General features: G+C 38.9%; 1 protein-coding gene across 2 annotated transcripts in view; it reads right to left on the bottom strand.

The window, feature by feature from the left end:
• Positions 1–24,330, bottom strand: part of LOC126356291 (ubiquitin thioesterase trabid) — a 105,779-nt gene that overhangs the window by 32,789 nt on the left and 48,660 nt on the right. For both annotated transcript variants that reach the window (XM_050007185.1, XM_050007184.1), the window contains exons 6-7: positions 11,245–11,489; positions 1,113–1,336 (exon numbers count right to left, since the gene is read on the bottom strand). In XM_050007185.1, coding sequence (XP_049863142.1) covers positions 1,113–1,336; positions 11,245–11,489 — 469 coding nt within the window. The remainder of the gene's footprint in view (positions 1–1,112; positions 1,337–11,244; positions 11,490–24,330) is intronic.

Below are 24,330 nucleotides of genomic sequence, written 5' to 3'. Positions count from 1 at the left end.
AAGATACTGAAGTCACCTCCTGGAGAAGAGTGTTTCAAATCCCTACTTGGCCACCAAGATTTAGCACTCCTACAGTTTCTATAGCATATCGCAGGAAGATTCTTTTGACAAGGCCTCGCACAACTTTACTCCCCAATCGAGCTTGTGCTCAGTCTCCAACAGCTTAATTCTTAAGGTATTAAATCCTTATCTCATTTTTTCCCCTTTGTAACATGGGTGATCCATCTGGCATCATTTGTACTCTATCACAATGGACCATCCCTTCTTTCTTTTCCCAATCCTTCAGCCTTCATATAGAGAAATGAAATGAACTTTCTATAAGAGTTGTCGAGAAAGTAATGCACTGCATTTTTTCTCTTCAAGTATTCTTTATTGAACATACTTAGAATTAAACACATGAGCGTATGGTGTTTTATCTACGCACTCTATTTTTCCACGTAATCTCCATCCCATTCTATGGCCTTCCACCAGCACAAAACAAGTGCACATATGCCCTGCATGTACCAAGCCTTGCGCGAAGTCAGTGTTTCAACGTGTGAATCATCTCCCCCTTGTCCTCAAAATGTCTTCCATGAATGGCACCCTTTGATGGCCCAAACAAGTGGAAGTCCAAAAGGGCTAGGTTAGGGCTGTTGGGTGTGACAGCCATGGATGCTCTCCCTGACTGCTGTAAATCATGGAGCTGTGCCAAACCATCTTCTGATGACCTCACCCTCCATGCCCAGCGACTAACTGTAATTCTGTCAACAGCAGATGCTCCATAAACTTTGCCCAAGTGTTTGTGAATATTCCTCACATTTTCTTTCTCTGCAATGAGAAATTCAATGATGGCATGTTGCTTGTAATGTACATCATCTACAGACAGCATTTTGAAACTGTGCTGCAGCCACCATATCTGTTGGAAGTGACAGAAACTTGGCGCGCTCATTCATGAGACTTCAAATAATACATATGTAACATTTCAGATTCGTAGTAGTGTTTTCGGCTGAGAAAGAAAAAAAAGGGTGCATTACTTTCTGGGCAACCCTCATAGTTGAGAAGATCTTTCAACTTGAAAACAATAACAGCACTAAACACAAAACAATAATATCCAAACTTGGAACTTAACAAACCTCTGTTTGTGTGAGAAAATGAACAGGAAGGAGTTTCCGGTCACGATCTGTGAGAGGCAAGAAGGTAACTTCATCTGCCCTGAGGTTATTGGCTCCGGCACCAGCTCCCAGCGGACTGTACTGTTCCACAGGTACAAGTGCTGAGAAGTGGCCCCTGGTGTATCCAAGGGCTATTGGCGAACGTATACAGAAACTGGGATCCCAAAGAAGTGGCAAGTAAACACCTGTGAACACAGCATTTACAGCTAATTAAAGACATACTTCCTTAATAAAATCAAAGTCTTGTTCTTTCTTGTAATGACTGGGTACATAAATGGACAAAATAAACAGGCATATGTATCAGTATTTTTTTCGAGTAGCTCTGAAGGACGACACTGCCCAAATGCCCAGCGACAAATTTCAATCTTGTGTATGTGCATGTCAACCAATCAACACCTCAGCTATACAATGAATTACCTTTATCCTCTCCATGTTTCACTATAAATTTGTTAGACAAGGTCTTATTATCTCAAATGCACTCATTTTTATGCAATCTGTTTTTTTGTTAAGACACTCTGTACAACATTTTGGCACCTGAATAGATTACATCCTTGACCTATGAAGCTGCTAGATCTGTATAATATCCATCTAAAATCACCATAATACTTTGTTAGACTGAACATGGTTTCCAGTAAAAAATTCTTTCGGTATGGGAATAAGTGGAAGTCAGAGGGTGCCAAATATGGTGAATATGAGGGATGTCTGAACAATTTTTAATTGTAATGCCTCAGTCTTCCCAAGCCAAAACAGCGTAGTGGGAAGATGAGGTGTCTTGACAAAATATGATGAGTATAGAGGTATATGTGTAAGTATAAGTGTAAGAAGACTTTCCTGATATCTATCTGATACAATTTAATCCTACGGAACGCAAACGATAACAAGCTTCCATTCTTTGTACAGAAAATGAAGACATAATATTTCCAACACATGAAGTAGACAGGCTGAGTGCAGGGCTATTAATTTCCACTCACTGCTTCGATTTCTGTTCTGTTCGGAATGAGGTAGTGTATAAACATTTCATCCACAGCGACCAACTAGTTCACAAAATCAGTTTGTTTCTCTTGAAAACAATCTCAACATATGTTTCTGGTGAACATGAAATATAATGAGTGCTGATCTCTCATACAACTTTATCAAAGTTAATTTACCTGTAAATGCCTATCAAATTAGTACACCGGGTAACTATGGTGTTAACTGTTTCTTACACCATTAACTGCCATTTGTCCAGTATCATATTGCATATTATCCCAAAGTTTTGAACTGTGGTAGCAGTTTTGAGATTACCTTTATTATGTGGATCACCCTCGAGGTAACTACACAAGTTCGAATTTTGCCACCAGTTTGCCAATTCTGAGCATTAATGACCAGATTCCTTATGAACCTTCATTAACTTTTGATGGATTTCTGTTGGGAATGTACCATGAAAAAATCATTTTATTCCAGTTCCTTTATTTGAACAAGTATCACATGATACTTGTACTTTTGAATGCTGTATATATGAAACCACATCACAAATTAAATTAACACACATCTTACATCACAACATAATATACCAAACTGTACTATGTAGCAACACCATCACTGTACTTGACTGGCAACTTTCCACCTTTTGCGAGTGCACTTGCTAGAATTAAAATCAAAATGAAGATTTTCATAGCCAGATTGGAAGTGAGAGACTACATGCTAAAAGGTAAATAAAAACATCTATGAACTCATGAAATGGGATAAATTCTGAAAAAGGAACAACCTACAAAATATCTTAAGTGAAAAAAGGATATAATTTATAACTGAAGAATGTTACAAATACTGTTGTACTTCAACTGCCTTGTCAAAAAGTCATCGTAAGACATATCTTCGGGTGAAACACAGATCCTTGGTGTACTTTAGCTACTATCATATTACAAGGACTTCCGAATAGCCATACTGAGGATTTTCATGTAGCATGAGATGTGGTGCCATTACCACACTAAGATGAGCAGTAACAGAGTGCAGATCGAACAGGGATGCAAGAATCTAAATTGAATTTCTCTCATGGACTTACAGGCATCACAATACTGGGTCCTCTCCCTCTGTACTCTATGAAATCAACAACACGAGCAACAAAAGGAAGAACATGGGCAGCCAAATGAACCCCTTAGTATGTTCTTTTTTTGGGGGGTGGGTGGGGGAGACAGTAGGTGCATAGGAAGGGAACTATGAAACCACGCACCAAACAAGTATAAAGTACCACAAAGGGAAGAGGGTGAGGGGGGGGGGGGGGTTTGGATGATTGTTGTAAACAGTGAAGGTCCCCTGGATTTGTGAGACAGCAGTAAGCACACATTTTGTGTCCAACCAGCTGGCCCCCGGTTATTCTAGATGGACAGCTACATCTACAGTCTGCATGCCACCTTACAGTTTGTTGGGGAGGGTTCATGAATGGTATGTTCAGCAGATCTCCGTACTATCTCCACTTTTTATAATTTTATCATGGGGGTCATTTCCGAGACATCTATGAGAGGAAGCAATTTGTTACCAGCATCTTTCTAGAATGTAATCTTCCAGAATTTCAACACTAAACCTCTCTGTGAAGCAAAATACCTCTCTTATAGCTTCTATCATTGGGATTTGTAGAACATCCCCATAATGCTCTCACACTGCCTAAATGAACCCATGACAAAATACTCTTTGTTGGTTCTTCTCTGAGATTGGCATGATGGTCAGGTCAATAAAATGTTAAAAGAAGTGAGGTAACACCATTAGATTAAAATGAGAAACGTGTAAGAAAGTGGTTAGAATCACATGTGGGGTTCATAGACGCACATCTTGTAAGCATCTTTTTAAAAGATAGGGAATTCTTACAACAGCCTCACAATACTTCTTCTCATTAATGAGATTTGATCTCAGCAACATGGACCAGTTTAAAAACAGCAGTGACATTCATGATTATAATACCAGAAAAAAAAAACACTTACACTAGCCTTTGCTCAACCTATCTTTGGCACAGGAAGGGGTAAAACATGCTGTTATAAAATTTTTTGACAAATTATCAGATGAAGTAAGGTGCCTGACAGACAGCAATAATAACTTAAAAAATAAATTGAAATTATATCTCCTTGACAACTCCTTCTATACCATAGATGAATTCATGAATAGGAATAAATAAATCCATAAATATAGTATATGCATTTCGTGCCATTTAAGGGAAGGGGTAAATAACAGAAATATTAATCTTTAACTCTGTATTATAAACAAAGATTCTGTAACTTACCAAAGGAAAGCATTGGTACATTGATAGAAACAATAACAACCACACACACACACACACACACACACACACACACACACACACACACACACACACACACACACACACACAAATTTCAAGCTTTTGCAACCCACAGTTGCTTCATCAGGAAAGAGGGAAGGAGAGGGAAAGACGAAAGGATGTGGATTTTAAGGGAGAGGATAAGGAGTCATTCCAATCCCGGGAGTGGAAAGACTTACCTTGGGGGGAAAAAGGGACAGGAATGACTCCTTATCCTCTCCCATAAAACCCACATCCTTTCGTCTTTCCCTCTCCTTCCCTCTTTCCTGATGAAGCAACCATGGGTTGCGAAAGCTTGAAATTTGTGGGTGTGTTTGTGTTTGTTATTGTTCTATCAACGTTCCAACGCTTTCATTTGGTAAGTTACAGAATCTTTGTTTTTAGATATATTTTTCCCACATTGAATGTTTACCTCTACTAAAAAATTTTGTTTTGTATATGCATTTCTTGTGCACTTGACACGTTCCACATCATAACAGCTACCGTTCCATGGGATTAATCAATGGAACTCGCACCAACCAAGCAACTAACAAGTTTAGGTTGTTAGGCATTCACAGAAGCCAGGGATAGCTGATGCTGACACCCCCCCTCCCCCTTTCCCTCACAGGGCTGAGACTGTAGTGGAGGGGGGGGGGGGGGGGTGATGGGTGACCAGCTAGGTTGGATGATATCACTGATTAATCTTAAATTGTGATTCGATTAGCTTAGGAGTTTGCCTTATGGTAGTAACGTGGAGCACTATTAAAATGTGTGTCACTGACTGTCAGTGACATCAACATTAGTGACCAGTCGCTCATAGAAGACAAAGGAACTGAAATTGATAGTAGTAAAGCAAATGCACAAATCAGCTTCAATTTTTCCTTTACAATGAAAGATAGAGGAGTGCTGCCCCAGTATCATTCTCACACAACTGCAAAGATGAGCAACACACATACTATTTTATTTTATCTTCAAGCATTCTGCATTCTATTGATGTTAACAGTCTGTACAACTTGAACAATATACACTGATACATATAATAACAATCAAGAAAATGGTTAGACATGTAGACTTGCATAAAAACATACAATGAGTTGAAGTTAAAATTTTTGATTTTCTTTCGGACAATCAAAAAATTCCTATAGGCCTAGAAATCATTCTTTTTAAGCCAATTTTGTAGAACATTTCTGAAGGTTTTTAATGAGGTAGTGTACACTTCTAGTGGCAGTGCATTAAACAGTTTTACTTCAAGATATTTACAAATATAGTGAGTTTTGCTAAGTCTTACGAAGTGTTGGTCACTTTTCTTGTAAAGGGTTGGTTACTCATTTCTTTGTGATGTGCATTGTGATAATGAAATGATTGCCTTAATTTATAGCTCTCTTGGCTTTCTTTCATGTAGATTAGGTAACTATTATAAATATTCACGGGGCTCCCCGGACACTGAGTTCTTAAAAGGTGGCCTACAAGATACACTGTTGTTGTAAACAATATCTGACAGCCTTTTTCTGTCACACAAAAACACTCTTTGCCTCAATGGAACTGCCCCAAATTAGTATGCAGTAGCTATGAAAACATGTAATAGGAGCTGAGCATCCTGTTTCCACTCAAAGATGCTCTAAGTTTATGGAACAGATATATTACTCTAGATAATTTAGTGCATATAGGTGAATTTTGAAACAAAGTAAAGACCCACAAGTTTAAAACAAGTATAATCATTGTTGTACTGCATATACTAAAAATTGCATTTTCAGTTTTATTCTGGCTTACAGTTAATTCATTGTCTTTAAAACTAACACTAGAAATTCTTAGGTTGGGCCTGCTTTGCTCCTTTAGGTCTTTTATGTCATTTCCAGTTGCAATGAAAGATGTATCATCAATATAAAGAACAGATTTGTGCGACATGATACTAGGTAGGTTATTAATATATGTAGAATATGAACAATAACGGTCCCAGTATGGAATCTTGGCATGTCTCATGAAACATCTAAAAATTACGAGCTTATACCATCAAAATGTACTTTCTGCTTCCTATTATCAAGATATGATGCTACAATAGAGTGTTCAGCATCTCAGATGCCATAGTACCCCAGTTTATCTATTAGAATATGATGGATCATATAGTCAAATGCAATTCTCAGGTCTATCAATAGGTCCTCAATAGATGATTTTGCCTCAAAGGCAATGGGTATTGTTGAAACAAGATTTTCAACAGTTTTCAATGTAGATTAATTTACCATGAAGCCATGCTGAGTGTTTATCAGTGTTCCATTGCAGGGGAAATGTTTGCAAATTTGTTGGTTAATGCAATGTTCTACTATTTTTGAAAATGTTGATGCAAGAGAAACTTGATGGTAATATCAACGCACGACTTGTTTCCTTTTTTTATGTAGAAGGATAACTACTGTTAACTTTAAGCAGGCAGCAAAATAAAAACTCATAAAAATCAAATTAATTAGTGTACAAAGTGGATGTAGTATAATTTTTGCAATTTTTTTAATAATGAAATTTGTAAGCCCATACAAATCTCCTGATTTTGAGTTGCTGAATTTTGCTATAGCTACTGCATCAGGGACATCAATTTGAGCCCACTTGAACGTAGATATTGTAGGTTTGTTGTGCAATACGAGTACCTGTTTCTTCTAGATGCTTATTAATTCCAGATTTATAGTTGTCATTTTCTTGAACTGGGAGTCCTTTGTTAGCAGAAAGTGATTCTATTAGTACTACACAGTTCTGATTTGATAACTCTGCAAGCAGTCTTGCACTTGTTTTGTGATTGCTGAATATAACTATAATTTGCCATGCATTTCCGTTTTATAATTCCTGACCTGTACCTCTTCTTTAGTCAAAGGTACTGAAGTCTTTCTTCTTCACTGTTCTTTGATCTGTTACAGAAATTGACGGCCTGTGTTCTTAATTTTTCGAGGACAGGTGTGAACCAGCGATGTAAACTTCTACAACTGCTTTTGACTAGTTTCCCCTTGTACCTTTTTAATACTTTTGGACTGCACTTATTTTTCACATTGATCTGTCAGATTTTTTGCCTGCAATTATAATCTTATTCCTTCATGATCTGATACATGCATAGTGTTAAAAAGCCTTAGTCATACATATTTCTTTCTGTGTTTGTTATAACACTGTCCAGACATGCTAACTGTCTTGTTGGCTTGTTGTTTACACAGAACATATTGTGTGACCTGAGGACACTGAGCAAGTGTAAGTGCTTTGCTGTTGTAACCCTAATTATTAGAGATATAACTGAAATAAATTAAAAAAGGCTCTGTAGCCTGACTGAATCGCTGTCAGATTCTATATAGAATTTTCAGCTCAGTTAGCTCCCATGACAACCATAATATGAAGTTGACACCCCCCCCCCCCCCCCCTCCGCCCCAAAATAAGCACTCAATTGTTGGAAGAAAATATAGGTCATGACCATCAATAAGGAGGCTAGCACAAGTGAACCACCAAATTACCATTTAATATCAGAGACATTCTCCTGTTTTGCCATCTTAGAGCATATTCTAAACCAAAACTTAATTACGTACCTCGAACAGAATAACATCGTCCATGCTTACCAATATGGATTTGAAAAACATTGATCATGACAAATCAAACTCACATTTCTATCACATAACTTCCCAAAAGTCATGGATCAAAATAATTATGATGTAATGTTTCATTATTTACAAAAAGATTCCTTTTAAAATTTGACTTAGTACCATACCAAAGCTTGCTAATGAAACTACAATCATGTGGCATATGAAACAAAAAGTGTGATTAGACGGAGGCCTTCTTGGTATGGAACGCACAGCATGTTATCTTTGAGTCATCACAAGAGGTGAAAGTAACTTCCAAAATACATGAGAAAAGCATTATGCGATGCCTGCTGTTCACATTGTATGTTAAAGACCCAGCTTACAATATTATTAAATTCAAATGTTTGCCGAGGATGCAGTTATCTATAATGAAACATTGTGCATGAAGGAGGATGGGCGGGTGGGGGGGGTGGCGAGTTGCACAATATCTTCTTTATAAGATGGCTTCAATATCCTTGAGTCACAGATGGAATCAGTCAATATTTATGGATATCGGGATAATAATTTGTGAGGGTGATAGTCTGGTATACTGGGAAGACGCAGTCAAAACTTAGGACTAACAGAGGATTATGAATGTGTACAACAAAGTGCACCATGAATAATCACAGGTTTGTTTGGCTCATGGAAGAGCATCATCAAAAGGCTAAAAAAACCTGAACTGGCTGACACTAACACAGAGCAAATATTTTGCTAAAGTCTGTTGACACAGTTTGAAGAAACAGTTTTAACACATTCGGCTTGGTGCCTTAGCCTCACTCGTGCACTGGCATAGCCAGGGTTAACATTATGACAAAATGAGTAATTCACAGAATGGAGTCACCTTAATTGTTATTGAGGGAATCGTGAAAACACGCCGCTTTTTACTTTTTTTACAGGTCTAACAATGCCAATATCATCCTCAGAGCCACAAAAATATAGTCATCCACATTTTCATTCTCATTAGGAACATCTGAATAATCATGGTCAAAAATCTCCAATAGTATTTCAGATTTGTTTATTTCATTCTGTTTTCTGAACAGGCTCATCTGTAAGAGTGGAAGGCACGTCAAGATGAAAATAGTAACTATGTGAAATATTGAAATGCTAATAAACATAAAGTACACATAATGCAAGCAAGCTTGACAGACTGATTACCTGTGTAAATACCTAAACCGACAAAGTAGTTAAAATATATATCACAGCAGATGGCACCTACAGATAGTGTGTAGAAAATATAAGTTATCTTGATATCCTTCTATAACAAATAGCATGCAAAACACGAGTAAAATTGGGACCCGTCTACAATGTTTTAAATGATGAATCTTCGAATATACTGCATCCTCATCCATATCACTCCTGTTATGGTCCATGAAGACAAAATCAGTCTAATTACAATGCACACAAAGATATTTTTGAAGTTATTTTTCCTACACTCCATACACAAATGGAATGGGAAGAAACCCCAACAGTTGGTACAATGGTTAGTACCATCTGCCATGCTCTTCACAGCGATTTGAAGAGTATGTACGTAAATGTAGATAAAATAGCACCACAACTGGAATAAGATGGAATAGCTGGTTTAAGAATATATCCGAAGAGTCACTCGTATAAGTGAAGCACAACCGGCGAAGGAAAAAGATTATCTGTGGGATGTTCTATACGAAGTTCTATATTCAGTTGTAGAATCTTTTTACAGTATATAGCTTGTTTGTAGCAACTGCACCGTAACAGTCTCTATTCCATGGTGCCAGCAGTCACTAGCAAAGGATTATCTGTAAGTCAGGAGACACATCTTTAATTGTGAGACTTCATTTCCATTTGCATGGCAAAGAATGTCAGAAGTGCCTACTTTAACAGGGAAGGGCTAAGGAGACAACAATTCTGAATAAAAATCAGGAGGGACCTCTTAATTCTTACACAAGTAGAATAGTAAGCATATGGTGCATCCAAACAACATTTTAGGCTTTTCAGAGGCCCAATAAAACAGTAGATATTTTGGTAGTGAGTGAAGGCAGTTTTTTATGTTAGTTTCCAAAGTGAATTAGGTGGGCATTGGTAGAACTACCCTACCGAAATCTACAATGAAATCTGAATATGAGATTTGTACTGCAAGGGTCAAAGACATAGTACTCAGTTATTTATGTGATCACGTGGGCCAGTGGGATACTTGTGGTGTCACTTTCTTTTCTGTAGTTTTAGTTCAAAATAGGCACTGCACCTGAAGTTCCTCTACGATATTTGCAGAGTGAAAGAATTTTTCAGAGCAGCTGACATTCATCACACTGTCCGGTTTAAAGAGAGTATGTGACAACAGGTGTCTCCCATCTAGCTGTGACATGTTTGAAAAAGGTACCAGCACTCGTGCTGATAAATGGTTAATTACCTGTAGTCACAAATGAAATTCCATCAGCCAATCATGAGACACCTGTTACTGTGCAATAATTTTTGGTCGTTGTTCAACCTAAGTACTGCAACGGATAACAATTACTGAACAAATAATAAATAAAAAATTGAACTCGAGTATAACTTCCATTATTAACCCAAGTACTGCTAAATACAAAAGTTTTAGAGTCAAGATTCATACCTGGTTATTCTACTACAAGGTAACAAAGCAGTTGTATTAAATAATATTGACACTAAGGATACTGATGAAATAGCATTAAAAATATAAGCAATTTTAAAAAATTAAAATTGCCTAATATTTAATTTTCACTATGGATACTTGATAATGAATTACAAAGCTGTCAAACTCAAAGGATGGTTTGAATACAGCAAATGGTTCCCTGGGGATGGTCTGGTTGGAGATGATGCCATTGTCTTCCTCTGATCTATGAACTGAATGACTACCAGTTACAGAGGGAGCTATAGTTTAACACAGACTATATTCCATGGTGCAACTTACCATTTATCACGTTAACAAATCACTGCTGGAAATTAAAGAAACAATAACTGACAGAAAAAAAAAGGATTCTTGGACTAACAGAGGTTTGAGCCCCAGATTTGTAGTCTGGCTTTTCGTAGTATGCCACTGAGCCACATCTAAGGATATTTTCCCACAGTATTTGTTTAATATCTACGAATATTTCAACTATATCAAACAAATACAACCTTTTTTTTTTTTTTTTTTTTTGAAGGATTTGCTGAGTTACAGAACATGACCATTATAAATATTCCTGCAGACAACAGTACATTTCTTTTTAAACAGAGAAAGTATAAATTCAATCTTTACCTTCAAACCTTGCAAATCCAATTGTTTCTCCGCGGAAGCTCTTAACATATTTCACACCATAAACAACTATTGGCCTTCTCAGGATGTGGGCAAGCGCAAAGACGTGCAGTTGCTCCAGACTTGCTCCCGGCTGACTTGCCAGAGACAGCAGGCCAGCCCAGTCCTCTTCCCACTGGCCCTCTTCTAGGCTGAAGTCCAGCATTTGAGCTTGGATAGCTTCATACTCCTTCCAGCGAGGGTAGAAGCTACAAATCAGTATTATTCAGAGTAATACATCCAGTCGATTACCTACTGACCAATACATTTAGAACTTACTTGGCTACACATGAAATTTGTTAGGTGTGTAATGAATAAAGTTTATCACTCTTGTATAAAGCTCTTCTTTTCAAAAGGGCCCCAAAGCAATAGTGTCACCAATAAACTGTATTTTGTGGTCACAAGATGTCCCAAACAGGAGGGTGGATGGGGGGGGGGGGGGGGGGGGGGGGTGTTCAGACAATATTTCCATGTTAAAATTTGCTTGGAGGTCGTATATCTCATTCAGCATCGGGGCTAATTTCTCATACAAGCCTCTATCATTAGGAACCACAGTATCTTTCTGTTGAATGATGTGTCACTACTGATCCAACAGTTTGAAAAGGGAACAAAAAAGATGTGGAATGGAGGAATGAATAAACAAAGCAGAGCATGTTACAAGTGGTTACTTACTCAATATTAATGAAACCAACCATGGACATTAACAGCAGAATGAGTGGAGATACGGCCTTGGAGACCTCAATTTTATTTAGGAAACAGCCTCTTGACATTTTATGAGCACCTTAGATGGTTTAACACACATTACTAGTTGGATCATTCCATTCCAAAATCATCCAGAAATTTTAGGAAATGACACCCATCGTCATGAAAATTGTTGAAATTTTGGGTAGTGGAAATTTACCTAGATAAATTCACATTTCCAAAATGTAAATGTTGCAGGTCAATTACTTTTTCTCTTATGATAAAAAGTAGTTGTACAGACTAGGAATTCAAGCTGTCACAGACAAGATGCTTTGTAATTTAAAAATGCAATAGTTCCTACAGTTTTTTTACTGTGGAATATTGAATGTTTTAAGTTAAAGAGGAAGGTTTATATTTTTATGAACATGCTTCTTGTAGTGAATACCCGTCATCTACAGCTTTAAAAAAATTCTTTTAAACAAAATCCATGCACAGATTACAATTTTTCAAGATATTGCCCCCTCATAGGTACCTTTGAAAAATTTACAATCTTATTATATATATTCCATTATGTCACACAAAAGAATCAGTTTGTAGAAGTAATGGGAAGTGTTAAAAACAACATTATCGTGAAAGAAATATTGAAGTTGCTAATGTGACTACCATGTCACCACTAAATTGCTGAAGTTGGCTACACTGATTTCCTTAGGAACAAATCATATATGAGAACACTGTTTTATTGCCACTACATATATTGTATCATCCAGTCCCTTTGTTTTAAGTCGTGTGTTCACTGAGCATGCAGTTCTGAGCTCTTGTACTGAGTTGTACCCAGAGTCAATTATTGGTTAAAAATTCAATTGTTGCAGTTTTAACTATTCATTCCAAAACAAAAGTAAGTCCCCTAATGTTACAATAATGTAAAATATTTTTGTAATGAAATAATGGTATAGAATGATTTTTCATTATTTAACTGCTTTTTAGGTTACACCAATCATCTTTTGAATTATTTACAACAAATATTGGTTTTATGGCTGAAGCAGTATGGAAAGTATATGTAGGCAGTGTTTTTTTTTTTTTTTTTTGGCAGTATCTGCAAGATATATGTGATAATCTTGTGTGAATGAACTCACCATGAAGAACAGGAACTTTTATTATGGCAAAGCAAAGTCATTCATACTGTGATTTAAGTGTTTCTTACGTGTGTATTAAACACAAAGACAGGTACCTGTGCAGATTCTCTCTCTGCATAAGAAAATTTGCTGTGATCCCTTCAAATGCCATAAACGATCTCTTTCATCTGGATTGAGTGAAATTAGTTTAGAAAAAGCAAAGACCTTCAAAATGAGAGGCTTTAGCGCTATTCCTTGGGGCAAAATGTGCCCAACCTGTAAGAACCTTATTAATGAAAAACAAGCAAGTGATGACTTATCACCAGACTATATAAAGGACAGTGATGTGAGGGTCCAGACTCATGAAAAATCTGTGCTCAATACTAGCTTAACTAGATTAGGAGAATCTCCTGCAAAGCTGAATTCAGTTGCTCAGCATAGTTGGCATGCAGCAGCTAAACGAAAATTGAAATCAGCAGCTGGGGCTCTGAAAACTAAAATTTCACATTCATATCAAGTTGAGTTGGCTGATGATGCAAGCACCATCCCTGACAGTAATTTAACAGAACTGGAAGAAAAGGCAAAACATCATGATGAACTTGTGGACAAAGTCAAACAGAAAATTTAATATGCAAATAATCATGAAAAAATTCAGTTATTTACTCTTGTACCGCCAACTTGATCTCGACAGAACATAAGTTCCTAATTTCAGGTTTCTGAATATTTGGTAAGACAAGCAAGAGCTTTTTTAATGGACAAGGGTATTTTACCTATGGCTGAGCAGAAAAGAGGAAAGACACTGCTACATGATACAGTGCAAAAAGATATATATATATATATATATATATATATATATATATATATATATATATAAAAACAAAGATTCCAAGACTTACCAAGCGGGAAAGCGCCGGTAGATAGGCACAACGAATTAAACACACACACAGAATTTCGGCTTTCGCAACCGGCGGCTGCTTCGTCACGAAAGAGGGAAGGAAAAGGAAAGATGAAAGGGGAGGGTAAGGAGTCATTCCAATCCCGGGAGCGGAAAGACTTACCTTAGGGGGGAAAAAAGGATAGGTATATACTAGCGCACACACACACATATCCATTCATACATACACAGACACACGCAGACATATTTAAAGGCAAAGAGTAAGAGCAGAGATCTAAGCTGAGGCGGAAATGTGGAGGCAAAGATGTTGTTGAAAGACAGGTGAGGTATGAGTGGCGGCAACTTGAAATTAGCGGAGATTGAGGCCTGGTGGATAACGAGTCGTATCCCTGCTGGAGAGCCACATTCAGAGTCTGATCCAGTCCCAGGGAAGTATCCTGTCACGAGTGGGGCACTTTTGGGGTTCTTCTGTGAGAAGTACAGAAGCAGATAACCAGAGACACTTCCTCATCCCCTCGAACCCAGAACCTCTCACAGAAGAACCCCAAAAGTGCCCCACTTGTGACACTTTGCTGTTGTAACCCTAATTATTAGAGATATAACTGAAATAAACTAAAAAAGGCTCTGTAGCCTGACTGAATCGCTGTCAGATTCTATATAGAATTTTCAGCTCAGTTAGCTCCCATGACAACCATAATATGAAGTTGACACCCCCCCCCCCCCCTCCGCCCAAAATAAGCACTCAATTGTTGGAAGAAAATATAGGTCATGACCATCAATAAGGAGGCCAGCACAACTGAACCACCAAATTACCATTTAATATCAGAGACATTCTCCTGTTTTGCCATCTTAGAGCATATTCTAAACCAAAACTTAATTACGTACTTCGAACAGAATAACATCGTCCATGCTTACCAATATGGATTTGAAAAACATTGATCATGACAAATCAAACTCACATTTCTATCACATAACTTCCCAAAAGTCATGGATCAAAATAATTATGATGTAATGTTTCATTATTTACAAAAAGATTCCTTTTAAAATTTGACTTAGTACCATACCAAAGCTTGCTAATGAAACTACAATCATGTGGCATATGAAACAAAAAGTGTGATTAGACGGAGGCCTTCTTGGTATGGAACGCACAGCATGTTATCTTTGAGTCATCACAAGAGGTGAAAGTAACTTCCAAAATACATGAGAAAAGCATTATGCGATGCCTGCTGTTCACATTGTATGTTAAAGACCCAGCTTACAATATTATTAAATTCAAATGTTTGCCGAGGATGCAGTTATCTATAATGAAACATTGTGCATGAAGGAGGATGGGCGGGTGGGGGGGGTGGCGAGTTGCACAATATCTTCTTTATAAGATGGCTTCAATATCCTTGAGTCACAGATGGAATCAGTCAATATTTATGGATATCGGGATAATAATTTGTGAGGGTGATAGTCTGGTATACTGGGAAGACGCAGTCAAAACTTAGGACTAACAGAGGATTATGAATGTGTACAACAAAGTGCACCATGAATAATCACAGGTTTGTTTGGCTCATGGAAGAGCATCATCAAAAGGCTAAAAAAACCTGAACTGGCTGACACTAACACAGAGCAAATATTTTGCTAAAGTCTGTTGACACAGTTTGAAGAAACAGTTTTAACACATTCGGCTTGGTGCCTTAGCCTCACTCGTGCACTGGCATAGCCAGGGTTAACATTATGACAAAATGAGTAATTCACAGAATGGAGTCACCTTAATTGTTATTGAGGGAATCGTGAAAACACGCCGCTTTTTACTTTTTTTACAGGTCTAACAATGCCAATATCATCCTCAGAGCCACAAAAATATAGTCATCCACATTTTCATTCTCATTAGGAACATCTGAATAATCATGGTCAAAAATCTCCAATAGTATTTCAGATTTGTTTATTTCATTCTGTTTTCTGAACAGGCTCATCTGTAAGAGTGGAAGGCACGTCAAGATGAAAATAGTAACTATGTGAAATATTGAAATGCTAATAAACATAAAGTACACATAATGCAAGCAAGCTTGACAGACTGGTTACCTGTGTAAATACCTAAACAGACAAAGTAGTTAAAATATATATCACATCAGATGGCACCTACAGATAGTGTGTAGAAAATATAAGTTATCTTGATATCCTTCTATAACAAATAGCATGCAAAACACGAGTAAAATTGGGACCCGCCTACAATGTTTTAAATGATGAATCTTCGAATATACTGCATCCTCATCCATATCACTCCTGTTATGGTCCATGAAGACAAAATCAGTCTAATTACAATGCACACAAAGATATTTTTGAAGTTATTTTTCCTACACTCCATACACAAATGGAATGGGAAGAAACCCCAACAGTTGGTACAATGGTTAGTACCATCTGCCATGCTTTTCACAGTGATTTGAAGAGTATGTACGTAAATGTAGATAAAATAGCACCACAACTGGAATAAGATTGAATAGCTAGTTTAAGAATATATCCAAGGAGTCACTCGTATAAATGAAGCACAACCGGCAAAGGAAAAAGATTATCTGTGGGATGTTCTATATGAAGTTCTATATTCAGTTGTAGAATCATTTTACAGCATATAGCTTGTTGGTAGCAGCTGCAGCATAACAGTCTCTATTCTATGGTGCCAGCAGTCACTAGCAAAGGATTATCTGTAAGTCAGGAGACACATCTTTAATTGTGAGACTTCATTTCCATTTGCATGGCAAAGACTGTCAGAAGTGCCTACTTTAACAGGGAAGGGCTAAGGAGACAACAATTCTGAATAAAAATCAGTACAGAAGCAGATAACCAGAGCCACTTCCTCATCCCCTCGAACCCAGAACCTCTCACAGAGGAACCCCAGAAGTGCCCCACTTGTGACAGGATACTTCCCGGGACTGGATCAGACTCTGAATGTGGCTCTCCAGCAGGGATACGACTTCCTAAAATGCTGCCCCGAAATGAGATCCATCCTTCATGAAATCCTCCCCACTCCACCAAGAGTGTCTTTCCGCCGTCCACCTAACCTTCGTAACCTCTTGGTTCATCCCTATGAAATCCCCAAACTGCCTTCCCTACTCTCTGGCTCCTACCCTTGCAACCGCCCCCGGTGTAAAACCTGTCCTATGCACCCTCCCACCACCACCTACTCCAGTCCTGTAACCCGGAAGGTGTACACGATCAAAGGCACAGCCACGTGTGAAAGCACCCACGTGATTTACCAACTGACCTGCCTACACTGTGACGCTTTCTATGTGGGAATGACCAGCAAGAAACTGTCCATTCGCATGAATGGACACAGGCGGACAGTGTTTGTGGCTAATGAGGATCACCCTGTGGCCAAACATGCCTTGGTGCACGGCCAGCGCATCTTGGCACAGTGTTACACCATCCGGGTTATCTGGATACTTCCCACCAACACCAACCTATCCGAGCTCCAGAGATGGGAACTTGCCCTTCAATATATCCTCTCTTCTCGTTATCCACCAGGCCTCAATCTCCGCTAATTTCAAGTTGCCGCCACTCATACCTCACCTGTCATTCAACATCATCTTTGCTTCTGCACTTCCGCCTCGACTGACATCTCTGCCCAAACTCTTTGCCTTTAAATATGTGTGTGTGTGTGTGTGTGTGTGTGTGTGTGTGTGTGTGGGCGCGTGCGCGCGCGAGTATATACCTATCCTTTTTTTCCCCCCTAAGGTGACTCTTTCCGCTCCCGGGATTGGAATGGCTCCTTACCCTCTCCCTTAAAACCCACATCCTTTCATCTATCCTTCTCCTTCCCTCTTTCCTGACGAAACAACCGCCGGTTGTGAAAGCTCGTAATTTTGTGTGTGTGTTTGTGTGTTATTTTATTGTGCCTGTCTAACGGCACTTTCCCGCTTAGTAAGTCTTGGAATCTTTGTTTTTAATATATTTTTCCCATGTGGAAGTTTCTTTCTATTTTTAGAGGGTAAGGGGATGGAATGACTCCTTACCCTCTCCCTTAAAACCCACATCCTTTCGTCACAATGCATCAAACCTTCAGCAATTGCTACCAACAGAATGTATATAAAACAATAAAAATTGGCAAAAGTTCATGATATTAGATACAAAATCTCGGTTCACAACCACATAATGGGTGTCATGGCCTGGATGACCCAGTTCCCTTCACTTTCGGTGGGTGAATAGGATGAACTGAAAACCACAATATGACTATACAATCCATTGCAGAAACCCCATCACACCTTAGAGATGGCCGAAAATAGTCTCTATTGCACACTTCCCACACAGTCCTTGGAATGCACACATATCCTATGTTGGTGAACAGTATGAAAGTAGACTCCTCAGAGGACTTTGTATTTTCCTATTCCATCACCAAACATCTCTTTGCATTCCCCTGATTGACAAGACATGTGGCACAGGACGTTCTGCCCACAGGTTCGTCTCATTGCATGCTAATTATTATCTTTTTTCTTCCCCCCCTCCACAGCTCCCCCTCCCCTACTTAGCATTGTTATCACATTCTGGAACTTTGTTATGGTTGTAATACAGCATTTTCTGCAATATTCAGTGTTATTTAACTTTTTTGCTAAATAAGAGAACAAAGGATGAAATAAATTTGCAATTTTTAATTTTTGGTTTTGGTTTTAGGGCGCAAAAGCTGCTATGGTCATAAAAGCCCATTTTGTGGCTCAGTAAAGGGCAAAACACTGAAGTTTAAATCAGTAGCAAAGGGAGCGAAACTCAAGAAGGAGGGAAATCTTAGAAAACTGCTTTAAGGGGGGCTGTTTTCCCCGAAAAGAGCTTCAAATGACCGATGTCATCTCACTGACACTGATAAACCCAAGGACAAAAAATGGGTTGAGCATGTGTCATCTGCTAAAAGGGAGGATATGTCAGGCGACAGCTGTAAATGGGCACGTAGCTGATTAAAATAGATGCACTGAAGTAAAAGGTGCTCACAGGCCATGGTTGAGAGCAGCAGGGACAAAGCGAGGGAGGATCGCCACTTAAAAGATGTCGATAGCTAAAAAGACACTGCCCAATCCGGAGTCTAGTTAAAATTACCTCCACTCGAAGACCAAGTAGAGGTCCAAGCACAGGGAAAAGGCTTCATGTCCCGTAATTTATTATTGGGAAGTGCAGACCAACGTGTATGCCAAAAAAGAGCAACACGTTCACATAAAATGCTCCTCATTTGTTTTAGGGTGCAAAAAACAACTGGGGCCATAAGTGCCTAAAACAAAACTGTAGAACACAAACACACAGACGAGGAAAATGACTGTATGTCAATACCAAGGGGAATGCCAAGAGCTCGAAACTGCCACAAAATGGTGGCCCAAAGTGCTGGAGATAGCAATAGGCTCCACGGTGACATAAGGCCAGAAATGGGGGTTGGATCTCGGTTTCACAGAGCTGTCGGAGGTTGACCCACATGGAAGAGGAAGGTGTGCAACTGTTAAAAGGACTAGTGAATGAAATCCAACTAGCTCTTATGCTATCCCAAAGAAGTCGACGACACTTTGCATGCACCTGTTTATAATGAATGCAGTTTTCCAGAGAAGAGTGGCGGTTAAAAATGTAGAGAGCACGTCTCCAAGTGCAAATTGCATCGCGGCATGCCTCAGTCCAATAAGGATAATGCTGGTGAGAGTCCACCTGGTCATCACAACAGAAAATCTTGTTCAGCGAAGGTCGCCAGGGAGGAGTAAATCTGCAGTCAGCCTTAGTAAGCTGCCATTTTGGCATGCATGTAGATGGGGTAGGAGTCAGCAGACGGGGAGCACATGGGAAATGGTCGCTCGAGTAGGTGTCAGAAAGAACGGACCACTCACAACGATGGGCAAGCTGGACAGTGCAAAAGGATAGATCTAATTGGGAATAGGTGTGCGAGGAGTCAGAAAGAAAAGTGGGTGCTCCAGTGTTGAGACAGAAGAGGTTGAGTTGGTTAAGAAGGTCAGCCCAGCAGGCGCCTCTCTGGCTGGTCCTGGGAGAACCCCAAAGGGGATGATGCGCATTAAAGTCACTGAGTAGCAAAAACGGAGGAGGTAGCTGCCCAATAAGCTGAAGTAAGTCTGCCCTGGTGACACTGAAGGATGCAGGTACATAAATGCTACAGAGGGAGAAAGCCAGGTGGGGAAGGAAAAGGTGAACGGCAACAGCTTGAAGACGGGTAGTCAGGGAGATGGGTTGATTATGAAGGTCATCCCGTATCAGCAACATGGAGCCCCCATGAGATGGGACACCAACCTCAGGGGGAAGACCAAAACGAATCGGTAAGTAATGTGAAAGTTCAAAGCGGTCTTGAGGGTGCAATTTTGTTTCCTGAAGGTTGAGTACAAGGAGATGCTACAATGATAGAAGCAGCTGTAAACCCTCTTTGTGGGACTGAAGGCTGTGAACGTTCCATTGGAGGACAGTTATGAGGAGGGAGAGACATAAAGGTGTCAACTCGGTGGCTGCCGAGGGACAGCTGGTGGAGAGTTGCTACTACAGGACACAGAAGCTGGAGGGTCCTGCTCCATGGGGTCCACAGAAGCATCGGCACGCTTGTGCGGTCGGTCTGCGGAGTCCAACACTGAAAAACAGTTGGTGGTGCACACTGGCGAGACAGAGGCCAGCCGGGCTAAGTGACCACATGGCGACACCGTCGAGCAGAATTTTCGAGTTGGTGAAGGAGAAGATCATTTGTCTTTAGCGGACTCCTTCTGTCCTTTCCTGCCTGCCGGTTGTGTAGGGGGTAGCTTCGCCCCATTAGGTGAGAAATTGATGGTCTGTTGCACAGCAGGACGACGGTACAGTGATGCTACCTTGACACTGGGCAACTTCACAACATCAGAGCCAACAGTTCTGTTAGCAGCAAATATGACCGACATAGAAAAACACAAGCCATTTACAACTGGAAAAATCTAAGCAAGCATGATGTTTTTCCAGTTGTAAGCTGTTCCATGTGGAGTAGACTGTGAACAAGATAGCATGGATGACTTCAGAAGTGTTTTCCAACTGGTTAAAGAATTTTGATAGGAAAATGACTCGTGAAAATCGAAAAGTTGTGTCATTTATGGACAACTGCAGGGTGCACAATGCTAACTCCAATAAAATTGTGACAGTACAATTATACCACCTAACGCTATGTCAACATTGCAGTCCGTGGATCAAGGAGCAACCAACAATGTCAAAGAAAACTACAGGTATGAAGTGGTCCAAACGACAGCCCGCAATCCTGATGATGGCAGCCTTTTTTTAGATGTGAGAATGTTGAATAAAATGCAGACAAACATGAAGGCCCAAACGATCATCAGTTGTTTCCAAACATGATGATTTTCGGGGACAGATGAAAATGAGTGGCTAGTGGGTTTAATACTTAAGCATGTAAAATCTTATTTTGATTCTGACACTGGTTTAAGGGAATTTTTAACAAAGTTTTTATTTTACACAGTTCTTACAGGAGACACCCCATCAGAATCCTCAAGTATGAATGGATGAAAAGTGGTGACTCACATGAACACTGCTCATATTCACCTTCAAGATTTTAGGATGTGGACAATGATATCACAGTGGCAGGATCACAAGCAGAAGCTGAAATTGTTGACTCTGTGAAGACAGTGAACAAATAAGAAGGCAGCAAAACTGATGCAGAGGAAAGGGAAGAGGGGGAGGGGGAGATCGAAGAAGCACTGCCAGTAATAGCCAGGAAGACCAAAGCGGCTCTCGACATAATCACAGTGTGTATGGAGAGGTGTGAGGAGATAGAGGATAATGTGTTCTCTCAGCCATCATAATCACAGACACTGAAACTGTTTCATAGGTGATCAAAAATTTAAACCAAGCAATAATTATGAATTACTTTTAAAGCCAATGATCTCTGGAAATTTTTATGTACATAGTGCATATTCTTCTACTGAATTTCATTCTTTTGCAAATGACAGTATTTTATTTTAAACTTATAATCCATACTCTATTTCAGAAGAAATAAAACAATACGCATAACTATCATAATTTCCTTTTTATATTACCAAAACTAAACATTCACCTATATGACTCACAAATGTGAAAAAAATCACAGTACAGTAATAAAAAAAAAATTAGGTTCTAAACTAGTTTCTTTTCCTTTCTTCGGAAACCTCGCTATACTGAACCCTCGATATATCAAATGAATTTTATCTTCCCAAGAGATTTGATAGATCGAGGTTTGACTGTATGAAATTAAGTGTCAGAAAGTGTTCTCTGAAAGTATTTGCTTGGACTGTAACCTTAAGCTGTGCTTACACTGAGTTTAAAAACAAGTGTTTGTTCACAATATATTTGTGAATGTGTTCACTGTTCACATCCTCATTCACACTAGTGACAAGTATTTGTGTATGTGTATTTGCACTGTGTGGATCTGGCAGCCAAAATTTCATTCTGTGCATTCACATAATATACTGCACAATGTCCAACAATGGGGATGAATACTGATGGTATGCGATGCTGCATTCAGGGTGTGTATGCAGACAAGGAAAATAAATTCCCCGATTTTTCCCGGATCTCCGTGTTAAAAATACTATTTCTCCCAGGTGAAAATAAACTTTTGCCATGTTAAGTGACTGTATACTTTCCCTCGGAACTGTAAAACTTATCCTATGAGGGGATATGGTTTTTTTTACAGCAGTGTAGAATTTCCCAGTACTTTAGAAAACGAAACTCAGGGGAAAAAACACATTGTGGAAAGATCTTTTATGTGCACCAACATGTATAAATTCGAATTCCGCAAACAGGAAAAGTTAATGGTTTAAATTAATATACATAGTGTTTTTACAAGAAAAGCAAAGCTTTCGCATATAATATTTGTCTCTAAGGTTAATAAGTTACAAGACAAGGTAAGCTTTCACATATAATGTTGATCTGTCTAGCACAGGTTATACTTTAAGATACATCACACAAATATGCCAGTAAAATTTTTGATACCGACATAAATCTCTGATCTTCTGGGCTCGAAGTTCTTCTAAATGGCTCGTCATCAAAAAGTTGATTTTTAATAGAGAGCAAATACTCTTGTGATTTAAGAAATTCATCGTACACTCTTGCACATAGTTCATCTTACGTAAAAAGAAATTAACTTTGAAAATAATGATTTTCGGACAACAGCTCGCAATATTTTCCCGGGACCTGTTAGAAATAGATTCATTTCAGCAGTTCGCCAGATAGCGTCAGATAAGAGGCGTCACCGTGCTTGCGCAGCTACGGTGACGTAGGAAGCCCGCATGTTCGTATTTGTAAAATATGAAAAGATCGAAATTTTGTGAACCATACTAAAATGCATAGTTCGCCTTAAAGTGCACATTTGTATGTCCAGATTCCCAATGACGTAGGCCTTGACCTGATACGAAGCTTTCAATGTGGTTTTTGGGACGTAAATTTTCTTGGAGTACCAGTACTGTATTATCTCTTGTTTGGTTCTTTATAGTGGCATAATGCCATATGTGCTACAAAAGGAAGAGTGCACTTAAAACGCAGCAAACAGCTGAAACTAGCCAATAGTGTGGAATTAAACACTTTGTTTCAAATAAATTGACTGCCTCTCCAGGAAATCTTAATAAAAGCCAAATTTCTTTAGCAAACCGACAAAAATAACTTTACTGTTCTGCAAGGCAATTAATGCTTGACTGTCAGAAAGGTGGAAATAAAATCAAATCTGAAACTAGTAATATATTTTAGCCTTCCATAATTATAAGAATGTATTTTAATTCACTTGATAGCTCCTGGCCACAGAAATCAGTCTTGTATTCATTTGATGTGAGAGCAGTAAACGAAGAGGAAACACAAAAATCACTAAATGTAAACACTGGTCACATGGAGACTATTCCTCCTCCCCCCCCCCCCCCTCGACAGAATATAATTCACGAAGTACCAATACGAATACCTATTTGGCCTACTACAAGCAAATAGCTTTACGTTAGGAAATAGTTTCACATTTCATTTATATGCTCCAGTTTCTCATGCAAGAGACCAAAAGTAGAACGAAATTTTGGAATTGTCATATTCTTCCATAATTTGTGTGATGTCCCCATTTCTTCTCCTTCCTCATTCTAGCAAACAGTCTGTTCATCACTAATTCTGTAACCATTCTTACGACTGTCAAAACTCATTCTCTGGTTAACTTTACTAATCCTGTTACAATCATCTGTTTAGTTATCCAGCGATTATTCTCCAGTTAGGTGTTGTTATGTGTTCGCACAATGCGTTTTCTGCGCTACTCCCAAAACGGAACTTAGGCGGCTGCTAGCCGGGGACTACACAACTGGCCCTGTCTAGTGTAGCGATCTGACCAAAAATTATCTGCCTAAATTTCACTTTCTTGGATACACCTAGAAGATAATACAT

Source organism: Schistocerca gregaria, chromosome 3 (assembly GCF_023897955.1).
Source record: "Schistocerca gregaria isolate iqSchGreg1 chromosome 3, iqSchGreg1.2, whole genome shotgun sequence".
Classification (NCBI taxonomy): domain Eukaryota; kingdom Metazoa; phylum Arthropoda; class Insecta; order Orthoptera; family Acrididae; genus Schistocerca; species Schistocerca gregaria.
This window is presented reverse-complemented; position numbering and strand designations above follow the sequence as displayed.